The sequence below is a fragment of the Haliotis rubra genome, unplaced genomic scaffold (genome assembly GCF_003918875.1).
Source record: "Haliotis rubra isolate DU_JTF1 unplaced genomic scaffold, ASM391887v1 Scf343, whole genome shotgun sequence".
NCBI classification, from domain to species: domain Eukaryota; kingdom Metazoa; phylum Mollusca; class Gastropoda; order Lepetellida; family Haliotidae; genus Haliotis; species Haliotis rubra.
The window spans coordinates 644965-665837 of NW_025767017.1; the positions used below are offsets into that span (position 1 = coordinate 644965).

Here is a 20873-nt window from a genome sequence, read left to right on the forward strand (position 1 = left end):
ACTTCCAAAATGAAATAGTACTGAACATGCAAATTCATTAAAACCTGTTCCTCCAGCATAACAATTACAGAGCGGTGGGTTAGCCAAGTGGTTAAAGCGTTCACTCGTCACGCCGAAGACCCGGGTTCGATTATCCACATGGGTACAATGTGTGAAGTCAATTTCTGTACAATATGTCTGAGTGGAGTATACATGCTTAACTGCTGCAGGGTATCTCAGTGAGCTAGCACTATAAAACCATCTTGAGTCTGGGGCTAGTACAAGTAGCCAGACATCCACATTCATACACATATGAGCGAAATACATGCATTCTTAAGTTCGATGTTAAAACTCAACTCAACTCCTTGAGGGAGAACAGGCACAACCAAGCAATCGAAAAATCGTAGCTGACAATCACAAGACAAATTAAGTATTCTACCTTTGCTTAAAACAGAATCTACAGCTTTGGTGGTCATCTCAGCAAGATTATTTTTGATTTAATTAAATCTATTATTTTTTGCATAGTATTTCCTATGTATTTATAAGACGACACGTTCTCAATAATATGATTCCCAATTTTGAAACGGTAATCTGTTTGGAACCACCAATTATAATTATATTTGTTTTGGATACATTTTTATCAGTTTTCAATGTTATACAATATTTATCAAAGCAATCTTACGTGTTGTAAATCATTTGGATCGAACAGAACGGTGTCGTTCACAAAACAAAAAGATTTATCATAGTTTCTAATTCGACTTTACAGGTTTCATTTTGTAGAATATATTCAAGATCATCCAGAAACATTGTAAATAGTAAAGGTGATAAATGTTCACCTTGTCGAACGCCAGATGTCTTCACTAAAATACATGATGCACAAGATTTAATATTTTGACACATGTTATGAATTACCTTGAGGCATTTTCCGGTTATGTTGTTTGATATCAACTTTGCCATAGTCTCAAACGCCAGACAGTGCCCAAATGAAAGCATAATATAATTTCCTTTTTCTAGTTTTCAGGAGTTCCGAAAGATGTTTATTGTGAAAAATATGGTCCATTGTAGAATTCCCTTTTCTAAATCCAGCTTGTGCTTCAGATAATATCGAGTTGGAGTTTAGGAAGTTTAGTGGGAGGAGTGAGTGAGTGAGTTGGGGTTTACGCCGCCTTTTTGTAATATTCCAGCAATATCACGGCGGGGAACACCAGAAATGGGCTTCACACATTGTACCCATCTGGGGAGTGAGTGAGTGAGTTAATATTTATCGTCACATCGACAATATTTCAGCCATATCGTGACAAGAACATTTTATATTTATAGAAAAGATCAATAAAGTTAGAAATAAAAACACCTGTTGACGAAGAACAGTAAAACTACTAGTGTATCACAGATATCCATTTGAAACTAGCAATTAAATCTAAAATATTTGAATATAAATGACAATACAATATAAAAACAGGCTATAGATTGTCAACGACTGAAGGTAGATCACCATACTAGGGACCATGGGGACTTACAGTACATTTGCTTCCTGCATGAACCCTAGCTGGATTTACACCATCCCCCTCAGCCGTTAGCAACGTAGACAAATCTAGCCATACATTTAAAAACACACATATTCTACGACTAAAATTAACGGAGAGTTTCAATTTACTTTGAATGTTAGTGGACTTAAGATTCCTCTCAGGAGGACAATAATTTTACAGTACTTTAACCCCCCTTGAGGATACAGCCACTAACAATCTGAGTTATTAGTTCAAACTTCCAATCATAAAATATTAATTTACAAATCAGTTAACAAATCTAATTCTTTTAAAAATGCAATAATTAAATGAGAACTTATATTACTAAAACGATCCTTCATAGTTCGTGATTTGAAATAGATATCCCTTGTGATGGAATATTCAACTCAGTCAAGCAGGACATGCTTGACCGTGATTCTTTCATCACAAGGGATACAAAACGGAGGATCCTCACCGTTAAGATACTCATGCGTATATCTTGTGTGGCCAATACGACATCGTCGTATGATGACCTCTTTAAATCTGAACTGAGAACCCAAGTAGGTGTAACCGATAGTTGGTTTGATTGCATGTCATTTATTGATACCTACCTGGGTGTCCCACTTCTTTTGCAACAGATCACGGATGTAAGTTGACAGATTTATTGAGTGCTGCTTTGGCAGCAAAATCGGCCATTGTGTTCCCGGAAATGGCAACGTAGCTGGGTAACCAACAGAAGACGATGTCGTATTGGCCAGTAGCCAGATCATTATAGAATTCAATAATTTCTATTAAAAGTGGATGTTTGCAAGAAACCAATCTGGGGAATCAAACCCGGGCCTTCGGCGTGACGAGCGAACACTTTAACCACTGGGCTACCCCACAGCCCCAATAGTGGGAGAAAATGTGTATATGTTACAGTCAATCTGTAAAACCAGTCATTTGGTCAAATTAATAAAACGATCAGTCATTTGATCAAAAGACTAAAAGTTTCAGTCATTTGGTCAAATGAGTTCTAGTTAGACTGCCTGCCTGAACAGTATGTGTCAATCCATCAAATGCAAGGTATTTATTTTGAATGTTTACTGGTTTCATTTTTACACACTATAATGCTTCGCACATCTGAACATTCAGTTATGGGTGTTCAATCACGGAAGCTGTATGAGAAGCATGAAGAGCTTCAACAGGTGTTCATCCCCAAAGTCAAGTACTGTGCCATAATTGAAGAGCTCAAACAACTTGCCTCAGTGACATCAAACAAGACCAAGATTACTTGCCTTTGTCCAAATATGAGATTCTTGAGAGTGGAGACTGTCAACGACTCATCAAAAGAAGAAAGACACCGGAAGATCAGCCAGTCTACTATGTTCACATTGAAGAGGCCTTTATTAATAATAATAATAATAATAATATGGATTCTTATATTGCGCTAAACCGCACACCAAAGTTTGCTCAAAGCGCTAACAGAGTTCACAGATATCACATGTGTGTTTACAATCCATTTCTATTGAAGAGGTAGGTCTTAAGATGCTTCTTGAAGCAAGTAAAGAGTTGGAGTTGATTTCAGATCAAAGGGAGAGCGTTCCATTTAACGGCAGCATTATATGGGAAAAATCTTCCGCCAAATGTCTTGAGCCTGATGTTGGGGAGATTACTAGCATTTGATCCCTGAACGGAGAGTTCTTGTAGGGACATGGTCTTCTACTAGATCACACAGATAACCAGGAGCTGTATCATTGATACACTGATATGTGAGGGTAAGGATCTCATGATGTATCCGTTCTTTGACCGGCAGACAGTGGAGATACCTGAGTACTGGAGTGATGTGACAGTATTTTTTGACAGTGTGACAATTCTAGCCTTCTGGATGTTTTGCAGCCTTCTGATTTTTCTGCGCTGGGGCCCCTACAAGCAGAATATTACAATAGTCAATCCTGGCTAGGATCGTTGAACGTGCAAGTGCTGCAGCTGTTTGTTTGAGAGAAGGTGGCGTATGTTACCTATGTCATTTGACATTATACAGCTAGCAACAGCCGGTGTCATTCAAGTCTCACTTGTCAAAACAAGTATTGTACATGATATGCAAAACTCTATGTTGAAACTGGATAAATAAAGTGTTCACTTCAGCTTTTTAAACTCCAAATGACTTAGACTTGATCAAATGACTGAGAATTTTAGTCATTTGACCAAATGACTGGTTTGACAGATTGACTGTAACATATATATGTTTTATCGATATACGCAGTGACGTTGTGTTCATAGTCCGTCACTTACAAAACCCAAATGATGTTTCACACCAGAGAATAAAATCCTACTGACACTTTAACTTTTGTTAAGTAACTTGTGATATCTTGTCTGATTGCTGCCAATATTTCTCCTGGGTTCCTGTTAACTCTTGTGATAGAATAGATGGTATTCAATGCAATCATGATTGTCTAATTAATAATCACACAGACCCATATTAACCAGATTTAGTAGGATTTTATATATATATATATGTATATAAACAATATATATTTATATAAATTTTCAAGTCTTAAATGGTTTTAATATATTCTTCTCTTGGACTTCCTTTACTAGTTTTAAATCCATATTAGTGATAATCTAGTTGTTTTACTGTCCTTCTTTGACAGAATTTTATAATTTACTTTAAATTGTTGATATATCATTTATAACTTGATCTAGTCACAATATGGCTGAAATACTGCCGATGTGACTTAAAATCTTAACTCACTCACTCACTTGAACTTCCTGGAATATTACTAAAAGCGGCGTAAGACTAAACTCACTCACTCACTTGAACTTCCCTGTTTGTTTTTATTTATATGTGATATTTACTTTAATTTTATTGACATTCGTACAAATATGTTTTGCTCATTCCCGGCCCCGTCTTTACACTATAAGCATCAGAAACGGGGGACCTAGGTTGGTGTAAGTCGAATGTGCTGATGCGGTGTCCAGTGTCTTTGTAAACAACTTCAGTATAGATATTGAACTCGTAAAATAGAATGTGTTATTAATAACAATATTAAGACTGTAATAAGAATTTAATGCTACATTCTGGTACAGAAGCTCACACCTGGTTAATCAAGAGACTTTGGAATCCTGGGACTAACTCACGGAGAATAAGTGAGTGAGTGAGTTGGGTTTTACGCCGCTTTTAGCAACATTCCACCAAAATCACGTCGGGGAACACCAGAAATGGGCGTCACACAATGTGCCCATGTGGGGAATCGGCGTGGCGAGCGATCACTTTAACCACTAGGCTACCCCATCCAAACGGAGAATGAATACACAAACAGGAAAAAGCTGGTTTGTGAGGACACAGGGCCCCTTAGACAGTTCAGTTTTATCAAGCTGATTGGTTGGTTGATTAGTGTTTAACGCCGCACCCAACAATATTCCAGCTATATGGCGTTGGTCTGTACATAATCGAGTCTGGACAAGACATCCAGTGATCAACAGTATGAGCATCGATCTGCGCAATTGGGATACGAGGAGATGTCAGCAAGCCTGACCACTCCATCATGTTAGTCGCCTTAAAGTAGTGTAAATACATGTCTTGAATATATATGAATATGTGTTATGCTATGTTCAAGATCCGGTTGTTATCATGTATTTCTTAAGCTGTACAATGGGCCTTACATGCTAAATACCTTGACAAAAGAGCCCCCAAAGACGAGTCATCAAGTACAACTCGAGAATGAGGTGTCTGGGGCGACCTGGATCCGAGAATAGTATCACGAAAATGGACCTGCACGATTTGGCCAGATACCCGTGAAGCCGAAGCGAAACAAAACTGCTGAATTGACAGTGGTGTTTTTGTAGATAAACTTTCAAATCACCATGTTATGTGAAAGAATTCAAGTTGCGTAAACTCTTCTTGTCGAACATATGCTGTTATGTCACCAAAGGGGCGACATAGACGCGACATAGTTAGAGTGGAACATGTAATAACATGCAATACCTGCATGCATGATATTATGTTTACAATTATAGCCAAATTATGATTCATCCTGACAATATAGATATTTGAGTGGTGAACAGAGCAGGTAAATATCATGCAATTAAATGATTATTCCACCACAATGGCAAGAAAACATAAAGCCGAGAAATTACATGATGCCAAATGTTAATGTCCGTAAATGTAGGGCAAAATAAACATGGCTTTATTCTTCCACGCAGTAAAATAAACAATTAAAATTCTTTATGATTATTGTACACAACGATTAAGTCCAATATTTGCTTAAAGGATTAACGGATTGCCACACTCACCTAGGGTTTCAACAATCGTAGCGTGGCAGCGCTTTGTGAAGTGGGCCCCGGGTTCTAACAAGGATTGCATTGACGGTAAGCGTCATATCTGAACGGTATGTATCACACTTGCAAACATGTCGTTTCTGGAACTATATATATATCCTATCTGGAATGGTACAAAGCGTATCTGGAACGGTACACATTATATCTGAATCAGCTACCTCAGTGGATAAGACAAAGCGACGCTGATGGTCGGGAAAGTTCGATATTCATGCAATATTCCATGTTCTCTAAAACAAAATCTAATAATTGCCACAAAACCAAATTTTGCGCAGTCACGTGAAATCAAAAGACCAATTCTAATTATTTGTCTCATAATTTTGGACACCCTAATAAATAACAAACGATCATTATTTTGTTGTCACTTTTTTTTAGAACAGCCAGATAATCAACAGGCGTGTGTAGTGAACTCGCACACCTGGCTGTTCTATAAGCAAGTGGTCCTCCCTCGTACAAAATAGCGAAAAGTGACAACAAAATAATGATCGCTTGTTAAACAACTTTTTTAATCGGGTGTCCAAAATTTCTGAGACAAATCATTACAGTCGGTCTGTTGATTTCACGTAAGTGTGCAAATTTCGGTTTCGTTGCAATTATTAGACGTCAATATTTTCAAGTGTATTTGTGGTTGTTGGCACAATTACAATGTACAACTAAAACTGTGTCATTTGCATGTTACAGTTAATCCTTCCCTCTTCATATTTTGTTATATTTTAAGAACAGTTTTAATTTGCAGTATAAGCTATATTACTTCTAATATGAAATAATATTTAACATGCAAATTCATTAAAACCTGTTCTTCTAGCATAACAATTACAGTACGGTGGGTTAGCCAAGTGGTTAAAGCGTTCACTCGTCACGCCGAAGACCCGGGTTCGATTACCCACATGGGTACAATGTGTGAAGTCCATTTCTGGTGTCAACCACCGTGAAACTGCTAGAATATTGCTAAAAGTGGCGTAAAACTATACTCACTTCCTCTTATCCACCCGGGGCGGTGGGGTAGCCTAGTGGTTAAAGCGTTGGCTCGTCACGCCGAAGACCCGGGTTCGAATCCCACATGGGTACAATGTGTAAAGCCCATTTCTGGTGTCCCCCGCCGTGATGTTGCTGGAATATTGCTAAAAGCGGCGTAAAAGCATACTCAGTCAGTCAGTCTTATCCACCCAATAGCATGACTCTGTACCTGTGTCTAATTCTGTAACCTTCTCTTTTGTTCGAATGTATTCAACTGATGTTGATTGAGGGTACATTAGGAGGCTTATGAGGGGTCACGCAAGAGTTTGTAATAAAACATAAAACTCTATAAACAAAAAAATGTTTATTTATCAGCATTACAACAGAAAATACATAAATCCATACAGTTTCAGTACCGGGTAAGAACTGGTCTTCAGCAACCCATGCTTGTCGTATGAGGCGACTAACGGGATCGGGTGGTCAGGCTTGCTGACTTTGTTGACAGATGTCATCGTATTCCAATTGCGTAGATCGATGCTCATGACCCTCATCACTGGATTGTCTGGTACAGGTCTGATTATTTACAGACGGCAGTCATGTAGCGGGAATATTGTTTAGTGCGTCGTTAAACTACAAACAAATCACATACTCCTGGTATATTGTCTTATAATAAGCGTCATGCCAAACGGAAAGGAAGGCCATTCCACTGGATCATGCGCTTCAGTAACTTTTGTCGTCATATTACCAAGACGGCTTGGGGCAAAGCTATTTATCACAGAAATTCATGTTTGTCAAGGTCAAGCTATGTACAAAATACAAAATAACAATTTGCAGGAAATGGAAGACGCGTTTCTCATGAGTCTAAAGCCTCAAACTCGGTCAGTGAGATTAAAATTTCGGCGTTTTCTTTTTTAACTTTTTCAAGCTCAGTGCGAAGAAACGAGTTTTCCTTCTCCAAGAATGAAGCTCTCATGGCTATCTGGTTCTCCTTGACGCGCCTGGCGTCCCGGGACCGTTTAGCTGCCACATTGTTCTTCTTCCTCCGACACCAGTACTTGTCGTCCTTATTGTCGTCAGGGACAAAGATCTGGAAATGTGAAAAGAATCACATTCAGTCTCTGTAACGTCTAAGCAGAAAGGGGCGGTGGGGTAGCCTTGTCATTAAGTGATCGATCGTCAAGCCGAAGACCCAATTCGATTCCCCACATGGGTACAAAGTGTGAAGCTCGTTTCTGGTGTCCCCCGCCGTGATATAGCTTGAATATTGCTAAAAGCGGCGTAAAACTAGTCATTCACTCACTCACATATTCACTCTATAAAAGCAAAGAACATAAAACTACGGTCGTATTAAAAACAATTAACAATTAGCTTCATTCAAACGTAAACGCTGGAAAATACCCAATCTCAAACCAATGTAAACAAACCGCAAAGTCATGTGACACGAAAATGTAGTAAAATTAGTATGTTGAATATAAATTACGTCTCCTTTGTACAAATGCAGAGGTTCTGCTGCTAATACATCAAGAAATATGCTCGTATTGAACTTTGTTTGGCGGTGTGAAGTTAATTTCTAGGAGGGTAAATAAGTTTAACAAGGTAATCATGTTTGACAAGGTAAATGTGTTTGACAATAAAATAAAACATCTATCTTTGTAATATGCGTAGACAGGTGCATTAACTTTTTTATGGCGTTGGTGTGAAACTCTAACCACAACCTTCGGGTCTCTGGGGACCTTCAGACAAATGAGACTCTGGTTGTCAAAGTGGATATACCTTTCTTGATTTCTTACACATCGGCTGAGGTTTCAGCTCGTCTTCTGAAAATGTTCGCTCTCGGGGATCGAAGTTTTCTAAGCCTGAAACAATATAAACTAACACTTCAACGCCAGAGAATAATCGGTTTCGATCATCTGTGTAAACAGATTCCATTTATGGCAAGACGCAAAATTACTTCGAAAGGTGAATGGATGTTCACTGAAAGTTAGTGATGACACCATGTGTTTAGGAAAAGGTTACGTATGTCCTGCCATATCCAAGAACTTTGCGATTTGCATTTACAAAAAACTGTTTAGTGTCTGTTTTAGTTCCATGAGACATCGATCTATAAGCAAACCAGAGAGGACAACAAACTGTGCTTTTAGCAGACATTTCTTTTGTCGCTTTTATTATTAGGGTCTAAACGATGACCTTATAACCATTTACGGTAAAAATATGTTTTTGCTATTTTGGGAACATTTTTGGGCTTTTGAACAATACGATATGTAAAAATATGTAATATGTAACGTGTGTTCTTGAGAGGAAACTATAGCCATGTATTATGACATTAAATCACATGGACCAGCTTGACACAGTACAGGTATGAAGTTAAAACAGAAGAAAGCCTTGATGTCTGTTTTACCTTCAAAATCAACAAGACAGACTCCACGTTGAGTCACAGAAAGGTCAACAGATTCATCTGGACTGTAGGATGTTGTGAAGGTCACTACAAAGTAGGAAAACATTGGTCAGAAATAACATACACACCTGGTATGCTCACCAAAGCCAATTCAGATGGTGAGAGGTCAAAGTCTAGTTTAGGCTGAGCCTCGGGGACCTTGGATTCACCAAGCTTACTTTCTGTAAGAGCTGAAAAGGATACAATGACATTTCATGTTTTGCTTTCAGAATCAAAATACAATTCTAACATCAGATCCTTAACTACTGCATTCTAAATAATCTACTTAATACTATCTAATTATCACTACAGATATGTTTTAATCCGATCGGTTGGCAAAGATTGACTGCATTCAATGAACGGAAACACCGTGTTTTTGCACAAGGATTGTCTGAAGTGGGGTGTTAATATACCTTCAAAAAGTGCAATGGCCCCAAATATCACTGTAATAAACCATCATTGTTTCGGATACACTGGAATAAACGAATCACAGATGCTTAGTTTAGTCTGAAAGTTTTACATGTTCCAAGAACTTCAAAATGAAACAATTCTTTGAGTGTTCGAAAGGTTACATCTGGTGTTGATCGCATGAAATGGCCTTTCTCATCACACAAGGGGTCATATCTTTAACCACATACCTGCTGTTGATGGTGTTGGCAGTTCGTCGTATTGCGAGGCGTCGAGCTGTGATTGTCGAGATGGCAACTGCTTTGGGAACGTGGCTGGAGTCGACTTAGTCACACGTGTGATGTGGCTGGGAAATGTGTCTGGTGGCGATGGAGGGACTTGTTGGCTGTTACTTGGACACGTGTCTGTTGGCGAGGGAATTGCTTGTGTGCTGCTACAGGGGAACGTGTCTGGGGCCTGCAAAGTGACTTGCGTGATGTGATTGGGATACTTCCCAGTTGGTGACGGAGTGAGTTGTGTGCTGCTACAGGGGAACGTGTCTGGGGCCTGCAAAGTGACTTGCGTGATGTGATTCGAATACTTGTGATTTGGATACTTCCCAGTTGGTGACGGACTGAGTTGTGGGCTGCTACTTCGAGACGTGTCTGGTGCCTCCGAAGTGACTTGTGAGGTGTGATTTGAATACTTGCCAGTTGGTGACGGAGTAAGTTGTGGGCTGCTACTTGGAAACTTGCCTGGTGCCTCCAAAGTGATTTGTGTGATGTGCTTGGGATACTTGCCAGTTGGTGACGGAGTAAGTTGTGGGCGGCTACTTGGAAACGTGTCTGTTGGTGAGGGAATTGCTTGTTGGATGCTGTAGGGAAATGTGGCTGGAGGCGATGGAGTGGCACGTGTAATGTGATTGGGATACGTGTCGGTTGTCGACAGAGTGAGTTGTTGGCTGCTACTTGGAAACGTGTCTGGTGCCCCCGAAGTGACTTCTGTGATGTGACTGGGATACTTGCCAGTTGGTGACGGAGTGAGGTGAGGGCAGTTTCTTGGAAACGTGTCTGTTGGCGAGGAAAGCACTTGCTGGCTGCAAAAGGGAAACGCGGCTTGAGGCGATGGCGTGCCACGTGTGATGTGATTGGGATACTTGTCAGTTGGCGACGGAGAGAGTTGTGGACCGTTACTTGGAAACGTGTCTGTTGGCGAGGAAAGTACTTGGCTGCTACAGGAAAACGTGGTTGGAGGCGATGGAGTGGCACGTGCAATGTGTTTGGGAAAATTGTCTGGTGGGAGTTGTTGACCGTTACTTGGTAACGTGTCTGTTTGCGATGGAACTTCTTGCAGGCTGCTACAGGGAAACACGTCTGATGGCATCGAAGTGACTTGTTGGTCGGAACCCGGAAACGTGTGGGGAGGTGAATCGATGGCTTGTGGACTGTGACTTGGAACTGAAAATGTGTCGATGCCTTTGGGACTGTGATTACTCCTGCTTAGCTGTGGGTTTGTGGAATGTGCCTCGTTGAGATTTCCAGCGATCTGATGATCTTTCGGGATGCCATTTTCTGTCAAGAAGTCCACCAGATCCATGTACTCCAAGGTGAAGTCTTCATTGTCGTATGTCTCGTCCCACAAGTCCGGTCCAAGAAAGGCTGACCCATATTTTTCAGTTTTCTTGTTCTTGTCAGATTCTGAAACAGTAACATAATAAGGCGTATTGACAATCTAAGAATAAAATGTCATGTATGCGATTTTAACCAACCTAAACTCAAACTAAAGGAAGTCATTTAAACCACCTCAATTGTTCAATATTTGGATCAATGCATAAAGGTTCAGACTGACAAACGCTTCTTCAAAAGACTGTATGATAAGATATTTATCTAATATAATCTTCCTTCATGCTCTCAATACAGTCGGAATCACAAGTTTTAGGTACGTCTTAAAAAGGGCTACAATGTGATTGCCTCCTTGTATAAGAAGCCCCAGTTTTATTTAAAGTCTGTTGTAGTCTCAGAGAAACACTTCGAAATGTCTTCATCCGCCATACTTACAGCGTATATTGTAAGGTCATGTCAAATCAAATAATAACATTATCATATTAGATATTTATCATGTATTTACATTTTCGTTTGAAGCCTTTTGTAGGTTTCATTTATATGTGTTTGTGGCGGGAGGTGCTTTTCACGAACGCTTGTCATGTCTGATATTCAGTGATCCCTCCATGTACTTGTCTGGAGTATTTTGCTCCAATCAACGTTGACGTTTTATGTCCAAAGTAGCAATCTCACCACTGAACACTGAAATCATTTTGTGAATGATGTCGGTGTCAAAATTTGGCGAGAGTTGATTGACCTCAAGTACGAATATTAACTGGAAAATCTATACTAAACAACCCTGTGACCTTTCAAGCTCCTCCCTTCAGTCTGAGTGACGAATGGAAAGCTCTCTAATGCTCCTAACGATTCATGACGCGTCACGCACCACGCCATGCCAAAAGTGAAATTGGACCTGGATTCTGCCCCCAACACCTATTGAAATTCTTTCTGAAAGGTAATCATTTGTTCCAATCCTCCTGAGAGGGTACGTAAGTCCCAAAAACTTTCAAAGTTAAATTTTCACGTACCAGGTTTTTAATTGTAGTATTTTTGTTCTTTTAAATTTTGGCTAAATTATCCTACAATCGCCAGCGGCTGAAGGGATGGTGTAAATCCAGCTAGGCTCCATGCAGGTAGCAAAAGTAATGTAAGTCCCCATGGTTGCTAGTATGGTGATCTACCTTCAGTTGATGGCGATCTATAACCCGTGTTTTTTATTGTATTGTCTTCTTTAATTGGAATGTTTTAGCTTAGCTCGCTAGTTTTATATTTTATCTGCAATTATCCAATATTTTTACTGTCCATCGTCGACAGATTTTAATCTTCAAAATGTTTTCACTTTTTATTGTATAAATTGTTTTCGTCACGATATGGCTGAGATATTGCCGATGTGACGTTAAATATTAACTCACTCACTCATTTGTTCCAATTTCGGCATACACACATGTATGTGATAGTTAAAAGTTTGGCTGCGTTGATCCAGTACTGAGTGCCTAAATTGTCGGGTAAAAGAAAGTATATTCTTGAAAACTGGATTTGACAGAAAAATCCAAAATGTATCTATTCGAATTATCAAAACGCTAACTGAAAACCCATGTTACCTGTATAAATAAATGGGATCATTTTCTTGTTTCTTACAATTCTTCCTGTGATCGAACATAGGTGGATGGTTTCTTTTGCCGAGTAGTTTATACTGTTACCATCCCAATGGAATTCAAAATATCGTACACACGACACTTCGAGACAGTGGTTGATTTTATAAAAACGGGTGTTTTACTCACTTCATCCAATACAGGTATGTGTCCCGTTCAAATGGCAGGTCATGATATCGTCCTTTAAAAACCGAAACTGGTCAGGTGAAGTATCGTTATATGAAATTGCCGGAAATATTCCACACAATGGACACTTTACACTGGATATCGTAAACGATGATACACACACAAATTAGTGGAACTACAAGATTCGACAAAGAAACATATTATGTAAAGTTATATAAAAATCTTATCTTTATTATACAAATGTTCTTTGTGCTAAGTCAAAGCAATAAGTATCAGTAAAATTTAGAATATTATTCTCCACTGGACCCTAATCACAAAGACCCATTGTAAACTGATACTGCTTTCATCTACCTTCAGGTTTCACTCTCCGTTAGTACCTGGAAGAAAGCCACATGCACCTTTCTTTGGGTTAAGGTACAAAATACTTTATATTTTATAAATATTTTATTTACCAGTATTGTTTGATGTTTCACAAATTTCTTTTAATTAACTGAGTATCTATGATATGGCGCCTGGGATTAGGTATATACAAGTATGATTCATTTATATTTTGAAACAAGATTGGCGGCCATTTTATAAAGTCAATTTGCTTTTATCTCTCCAAACAATACTCATAAGACAATATTCTCAAGCACGACGTTACACAATTTCTGCTGCTCACCTTAACAATGAAAATATCTCAGATGAATGAAACTATGTGACTGCTTGAAGGTTACATAGCTTACTAAATCGCTGGATTACAGATTATATCAGCTCAAGTATTAATGGAATTTAGTCCCCATGAAAAACTATCCCTTCGAAACATAAATAATGTTTGTTATGAATATGATATAAATAAGGATTGCATTTATTTATTGCATATCTTATCTGTGAAGATATTACTTTGTTTAATATCTGTTCTTTAAACCTTTTTGTCCAGTTTCAAAAAGAATAAATTTCATATCCGTACATATGTGTTTATAGTGTCGAGGAAAGCGAAAGAAACCCAGGGACTGTCAAGGTTGTTTGTTGCGCCAGCCACAATCACTGCACTGTTGTACACAATTATCTCAACACAACTCGCAAGGTGACCTCTTCAACATTAGTCCACAAATCCTCCCACAGCAATAGACCGGATTAAGCAAGTAGCTGTAACATGATATTTATTGAGCAACATATCTTCATTTTCATTGCTTGTGGTTTCGGACAGATGAGTAAAAGCAAATGCTTATTTGAAAAATACACAAACCCGAGGCCTAGCCTTTCAAGCTTCTCGCTCCCATCCGAGTGAAGAAATCGAAACCTAACGACTTTTCCAAATACATTGGATCCTTTGGTTCTGATGAGCTCCAAATGAAATCTTAATGAGATGACACTTTCCTTTCTTAAAAGTAAGTTTATATACGTATGTGAAGTTACCTCGGAACAATCCGTTCAGTGATAGTTAACAGTTAGGTGGCGTATATTTAGTGCCTAAATTGTCGGGTAAATGAAAGTATATTCTTGACAACTGAACATGTGTAGATGGTCTCTTTTTCGAGGTAGTCTATACTGTAACCATCCCGAATGAATTCAAATACATTGTCTGATAAGTAACTGTTATACCTTATAGAAAAAATAAAATATCGTGCACATGATACTGCAAGATAGTTCTTTTATATAAACGACTGATTTACTTACTTCATCCAACACAGATATATGTCCTGTTCAAATGACAGACCAGAAATTAGTAGAACTACAAAACTCGACTCAAAAATAAATTACGTAAATATATTTACAAATTTTATCTGTATTATGCAAATGTTCTTTGTGCTTAGTCAATGCAATCAGTATCCATACAATTTAGAATATTATTTTCCAATGGACCCTAAACACAAAGACCCATTGCCAACTGATACTGCCTTAATCTACCTTCTGTACAACGTTTGACTCTCCTTAGTACCTGGAAGAAAGCCACATGCACCATTCTTTGTGTTAAGGTACAGAGGAGAAATCTTTATTTTATTTACTAAATTTTTATTTGGTGTTTAACAAATGCGTTTTCATTAACCGAGTACCTATGATATGACGCCTGAGATTAGATATATACAAGCTGGATTAATAGATATTTTGAAACAAGATTGGCGGCCATTTTAATAATTTGACTTTTAGTAATTTACTCATAAGACAAGCCAAGTACACTTCGCTGCTCGTAATGAAAATATTTAAAGCATGAATAAAGTATGTTTTGAATATGATATAAATAAGAATTGCATATATTTATCATATACCTTGTCTGTGAAAACATTTACATTCTTTATTATCTGTTCGTTTGTTCAGTTTCCAAAAGAAATAATTGCAGATACCTACGTATGTGTTTATAGTGTGGTAGAAAACGAAAGAAAGTCAAGGAATGCCAAGGGTCTTTGAACGGCAAGTGATATTCCTTCATCAGGCGATGAAGGAGTAAGAATATACTCCGAAACGTCGTGTTCCTCAAATAAAGAAGTTGACATCCATACAAGGAATGTCAATACTGATGGGCGGGACACCCACTATCATGAGACAACTGTGTACAATTATCTCAAGTGGGAAGGTCGTATATATGTTAAACAAAATAACTCACAAGGAGCCCTCTTCAACATACGTCCATAAATCCTCGCACAGCAAAAGACCGGATTAAGCAAGTAGCTGTGGCATGATATCTACTGAGCAAAATGTAATCACTTTCATAGCAAGTGTTTTCGGGCAGATGAGTAAAAGCAAATCAGCATTTTAGAAAATAGACAAACCTGAGGCCTACCTTTTGAGCCCTCCTTTCATCTGAGTGAAGGAAACGAAACCTAACGACATTTCAAAGTGAAATAGCTCATACTGAATCTTCATTAAAATTACACTTTCCGTTGATTCTTAAAGGTCATTTTACACACGTTTGTACCTACCTGGAACAATCCGTTCAGTGATAGTCGACAGTTAGGGTACGTATAGGTAGTGTCTAAATTGTCGGTTAGAAGACACTATATTCTTGAAAATGTTAATTTATCATCAGGCGACTGCTTGTCGTAAAAGGCGACTAACGGGATCGGGTGGTCAGGCTCGCTGACTTGGTTGACACATGTCATCGGTTTCCAATTGCGCAGATCGATGCTCATGCTGTTGATCACTGGATTGTCTGGTCCAGACTCGATTATTTACAGACCGCCGCCATATAGCTGGAATATTGCTGCGTGCGGCGTAAAACTGAACTCACTCACTCACCCACTCATTAATTTATCATCAAAAGGCTACGAAGCTGAAACAGTTTCAGACACACTGACAACGTGGTACAAAACCTAACTATAAACCTCTATAAATAATAGCGAATGAATTTCTTGTTTCCTTGAATTATTGCTGCCATCAAACATGGATGGATGGTTTCTTTTGCCGGGTGTTTTATATTGTTACCACTCCGATTAAATAGGAATGAATTGTAGAAAACCTAACTTGTCGTGTACTTAATACTCCGACACATCTTTATATAAACAGGTGATTTATAGTTTTGATTTATACAGCGGGTATGTGTCTTGTTTAAGACCATGCTATCGTCCTTTGAAAACATCGACACGGATCAAGAAAAAATTGTATATCGTTATATCGTAAAATTGCCGGGGATGTTCCACACAACTGACGCTTTAAAGAGGATGATTACGTGATATGATCTCCACACACATGAATTAGTAAAACTACAAGATTCGACACAAATCTACCTTTACTAAAAAGTACTATCCCTTTATAAATGTTTGTTTCGAAATGGTTGTGACAAATAAATAACACGTACAATGTATGATTGCAAAAATAAATAACACGTGAATATGTTAATACATTGTTTGCTATCTTGTCTCTCTCAAAATTGAAGATTTGTAGCTAAGTGTATATGAGTGTGTGTAGTGTTGTAGAAAACGAATTAAAGTCAAGGAATGTCAAGATTGTTGGGCGTGACAACCACATTAACTGCGGGGACTTTTATGTAGAGTTATGAAGTGGGTAGGTCGTATATACTTCACATGTAGGCTACAGTTCTCCTGGTCTTTTGCTGCAGGACAAGGAGGTTATTAGACGGCTATTCGGCTCAGTGCGTTTTTATCTACTACCCCTTAACTCGCCTTAGGTATAATCGCTGCGAGGAATGTAACCCGATGCTGCTTCCTATTAAATGCATTGAACTTTAGTGAAACCTAAGTCATGTTCAAATGTTCATATATTTATTTATCTATTCTATAATAAATAAATTTTATTTATTTATTTATTTATTTATTTATTTTATTGAATAGAACTACATCGCAGTGTCAGTTGTCCGGTGGCCGTTTAGTGCTGCAAAAGCACTTGCCTTGTCTTTCAAATATACTGCGTTTAATTTTAACATGGACTGCATTGAAATTCAATATATATCTGTATTCCTGTTAAATAAATACTTAGATGGCAACTAGAATTTATGCTATAAAAATAATAAATAAATATTTTTTATCACCATCAGAGATATACAGTAGTGTGGAACAGTTTTGACTTTAAAATTAGTTTTCAAACAACCCTGTTCCGCATTCAAGGGTGGTTTGGTGTATATATAAATTTAGGTGACTGACTAATTTGTAAATTGGCCTAAATTATCGTCATCAAAATCTTTGCAGATAAAAATAATTTTTAGAATGAAGGTTTTCCGATTAAGAAGGGTTCCGGGGTTAGTGTTTCCATGCGGTCTCGGGTTATCTTCAAATGTTACGAGGGAACACCATTTTATAAGGATTTCTATGTCACAGTCAGGTAGCCTTTTTAAGCCCATCTTTTGAAGTTATGGTGGTTACATGTAAGGGTGAAATTGACTGAGACCCAAGTATACACAGAGATGATCCAGATGTAGGCAAGCCATATCTAAGCCACCACGTCAAGACGGTGTGAGGCAAGGTATTTCGCTAGCTCCGTCCCAATTACAAACATGTTGTTGTTCAATCAGTTCTTGCAAAATTCAAGGCTTCAGTAAAGCTGAAAAATTTATGTGGCATGTGGAGACGTAATTTGATGCATCAGTGATAGACGCAATATTTGAAATATTTCTCTATTCCGACTTGTACCATGTGCCACCATGTTTGCACAGGTGAACAGTTGACGGGTTGCACCGGTTGAGCAGAATACTCTCACCTTTTCGCAAATATCTGTTATCACTATTTGATATTAATTCATAAACGACAGGATAAAGTCTCGGACTATTCTTATGAATATAGAAAGAGATTTGACTCGATTATTTAAAGCATTATATTTTTAAATTAATATTTTAAAAAGAACGTGTTGCATCTATGCAAACGGTTTTGATTTAAATTCAGTTTAATTTTAGACCAAGGATGTAAAAGATTTGAGAACCACTCATATACAATATTGCACACTAATCGTAGCAACTCTGCTGTCATTCTGTTTTTTATTGTAAGCATTTAAAGAAACGATAGGTGTGATGTGTTACCTTGTTGTTACACCCAAATACATATTAAAATTCAGTACATACTGTATTGTCATAAATTGTCGGTTGTTGTAATTTTTGAATAATATGCTTCCATGCTTATAACAGTCAAAATCAGTTTTTGTTAAATTATTTTGTGGTTTTATGGATATAATTTATATAATATCCCTATGCCACAGACTGATCATAAAAGCAATTCAAATATTTCGTGTGTATATTAACCGCCTACCTGAAACAGTTTCTGGTGCTGCATAAAACGCCGGGTACGTCCTTCCACTGTGATAACAGCGATCGTAGGGGAGAGAAACTTGATTTGAGGGAGCTTCCATCCCACCCAGGGTTTACATGCAAGACGAGTGAGAGGAAATGTTTGTAGTAGAACTCTATATTTCTGTCAGACTTGGATATATATACTAAAACTGCTAATTATATTCATATGACTTGTAAAATCTTCAATATATAGGTCATTTGATGGGCAAAATTAAAAAACGATTTTGCTGACTGAGCATTATTTCATTGGCTTATATGAAAGGTCATGTTCCTTTTATGGTTATTATACTTAGCCTAACGTGCAGTCGATACTTACTATCATTTCACTGAAAAGTCTACCCACTCAAACTACTCGATTGTGAGGCTTCGTCTACCTAACCAGCCAACCATGCACAGAAACACTCGTTTCTTGAGCGTCTTGCATGCAGGAAATGTGGACCTATTCCACAAATAAGAATAGTGACAACCCAAGATTTTAATGCAACTTGTAATATTTCAACTAGAAATCATAACAGCAAAACATATGATTCTATACCTCGCAATTAAGGTTTAAATATAAAAGGGTTAGTACTAACTTTACCAAGTCGCTTTTCAACACAAACTGCGAAGCGCCCTCATACAACTCCATATGCTTTCCACACCTTTCTCACTGGCACTTGGTTGGACGATGAGGTGAGACTCTAATGAAATGATTATCTGGTTGGATGGGTTGGGTAGCGACTCTGGCCCTCTGGCCTAAAGGCTTGCGTCGTGTATAACGTTTAACGAACACCTTGCATCATCACTGATCTGCAGTCGTCCATATAATGTTCATAACAATCTTGCCTTTAATGACAAATGAAGAAGACTATCGTGGGTAGAGGATGAATGGGAATGTGTTTGTGTTGGTGCAGTGTGGTGGGGTGGAGGTGGTTGTGGTAGGGAAATTGCGGAAGTGAACAATGTGACTGCGTGAGTGCCTCTATGTATGCATGTGTGTGCATACTTTTCAATTCACGTTGTTTCTTGATAAACCACCAACGGTAAAGAGCAAAACAAATTAACATAAATAATATATGTCCATCACGACGCGTACGGTTAGGCAGATTTTGGTTTTGATTTCAAGGCCTTAAATAAAGTTGATAGAATTTTTGACATTTCTTTTAACTTTGTAGTTGTTATGGGATATTTAAATGAATGCGCATAAAACTTTACAGTTATTTCGATTGGTTGCATGGTGTGCCAGCTAGTTTAATGCCTTGCAGCGGCTAGCCACGTTGGCTTGTCAAGACATATGTGCAAGCGTGGCCGATTGAATATGATTAAAACCTGTTTTAAAAAAAGCTGTTTCTATTCTAGTATGTGTGTATATGTGTTTGTATGTGTATTTATGTGTGTACATAACGTGTATGTGTGTATATATGGGTATACATGCGTGTATATGTCTGTATGTGTGTATATGCTTATGCACGGATGAAAAAAACGATCAAATAAATGTACAAACGAACGAATGAATGGACCCACTTTGAAATACATTAATCAGGTATGTGAGTTTCTATACGTACAAGGGGATATATGTGACTTTTCCTGAGATGCGTGCATATTTACTGCACCACAGAAGGAACGTCGCCTTTCAAAATCAAATGCAAAATTTTTTCTTACAAGGTGGTGTTTTTATTTTGATTGTACCAATTGTTAACATGTTTTTCAATCGAAATTGACAGTTATTACCAACATCAGTGTGTTTCTGATGAAGAAAACATATCGACCAAACGCAGCGAAGAAAGCAGACGTGGTAAAAGGTTCCGTATGACATTCGTGAAAATAAGATTGCACGTGCATGCCGTGACGCCCTACCAATGAAAGGGAGTCCCAAACTCGCTTGAAATCATTTTCGTTTTAACATAATCACCATTCCACGACTCACGAGAGATCAGAGGAACGAAGTCTGGGGACGATTGCAAGTTGTCAAGACTGCACAATCATTTTAATGTTCATGTTAGGACAACTACTGACTGCAGGAGTGGTATCAGGTCACTAACAGCATCCAACACCGTCCACGCAGTGGGCGACCTTCAGTAACATCCCAACGTCAAGACCGACAGATTGTGCGCAACCATCAGCATGATCGCTTCCCTAGAGCGAGGGAAACAGCACGCCAGACCATTGGGACTCACAACAGCCCCATCCGTTCCTGCCTATACAGTGCGTATATGTTTACGCGGA

At 38.3% G+C, this 20873-nt stretch overlaps 1 protein-coding gene across 1 annotated transcript; it reads right to left on the bottom strand.

The window, feature by feature from the left end:
• Positions 1 to 7106: 7106 nt before the first annotated feature.
• LOC124284716 (leucine-rich repeat extensin-like protein 1) lies at positions 7107 to 18727 on the bottom strand. The gene is made up of 6 exons (XM_046720821.1): positions 18628 to 18727; positions 10178 to 11273; positions 9828 to 10087; positions 9279 to 9380; positions 8529 to 8611; positions 7107 to 7842 (listed from the first exon to the last, which is right to left on the bottom strand). The coding sequence occupies exons 1-6, from the start codon at positions 18725 to 18727 to the stop codon at positions 7609 to 7611; spliced, it is 1875 nt and encodes a 624-aa protein (XP_046576777.1). The 3' UTR covers positions 7107 to 7608.
• Between the last annotated feature and the right edge of the window lie 2146 nt (positions 18728 to 20873).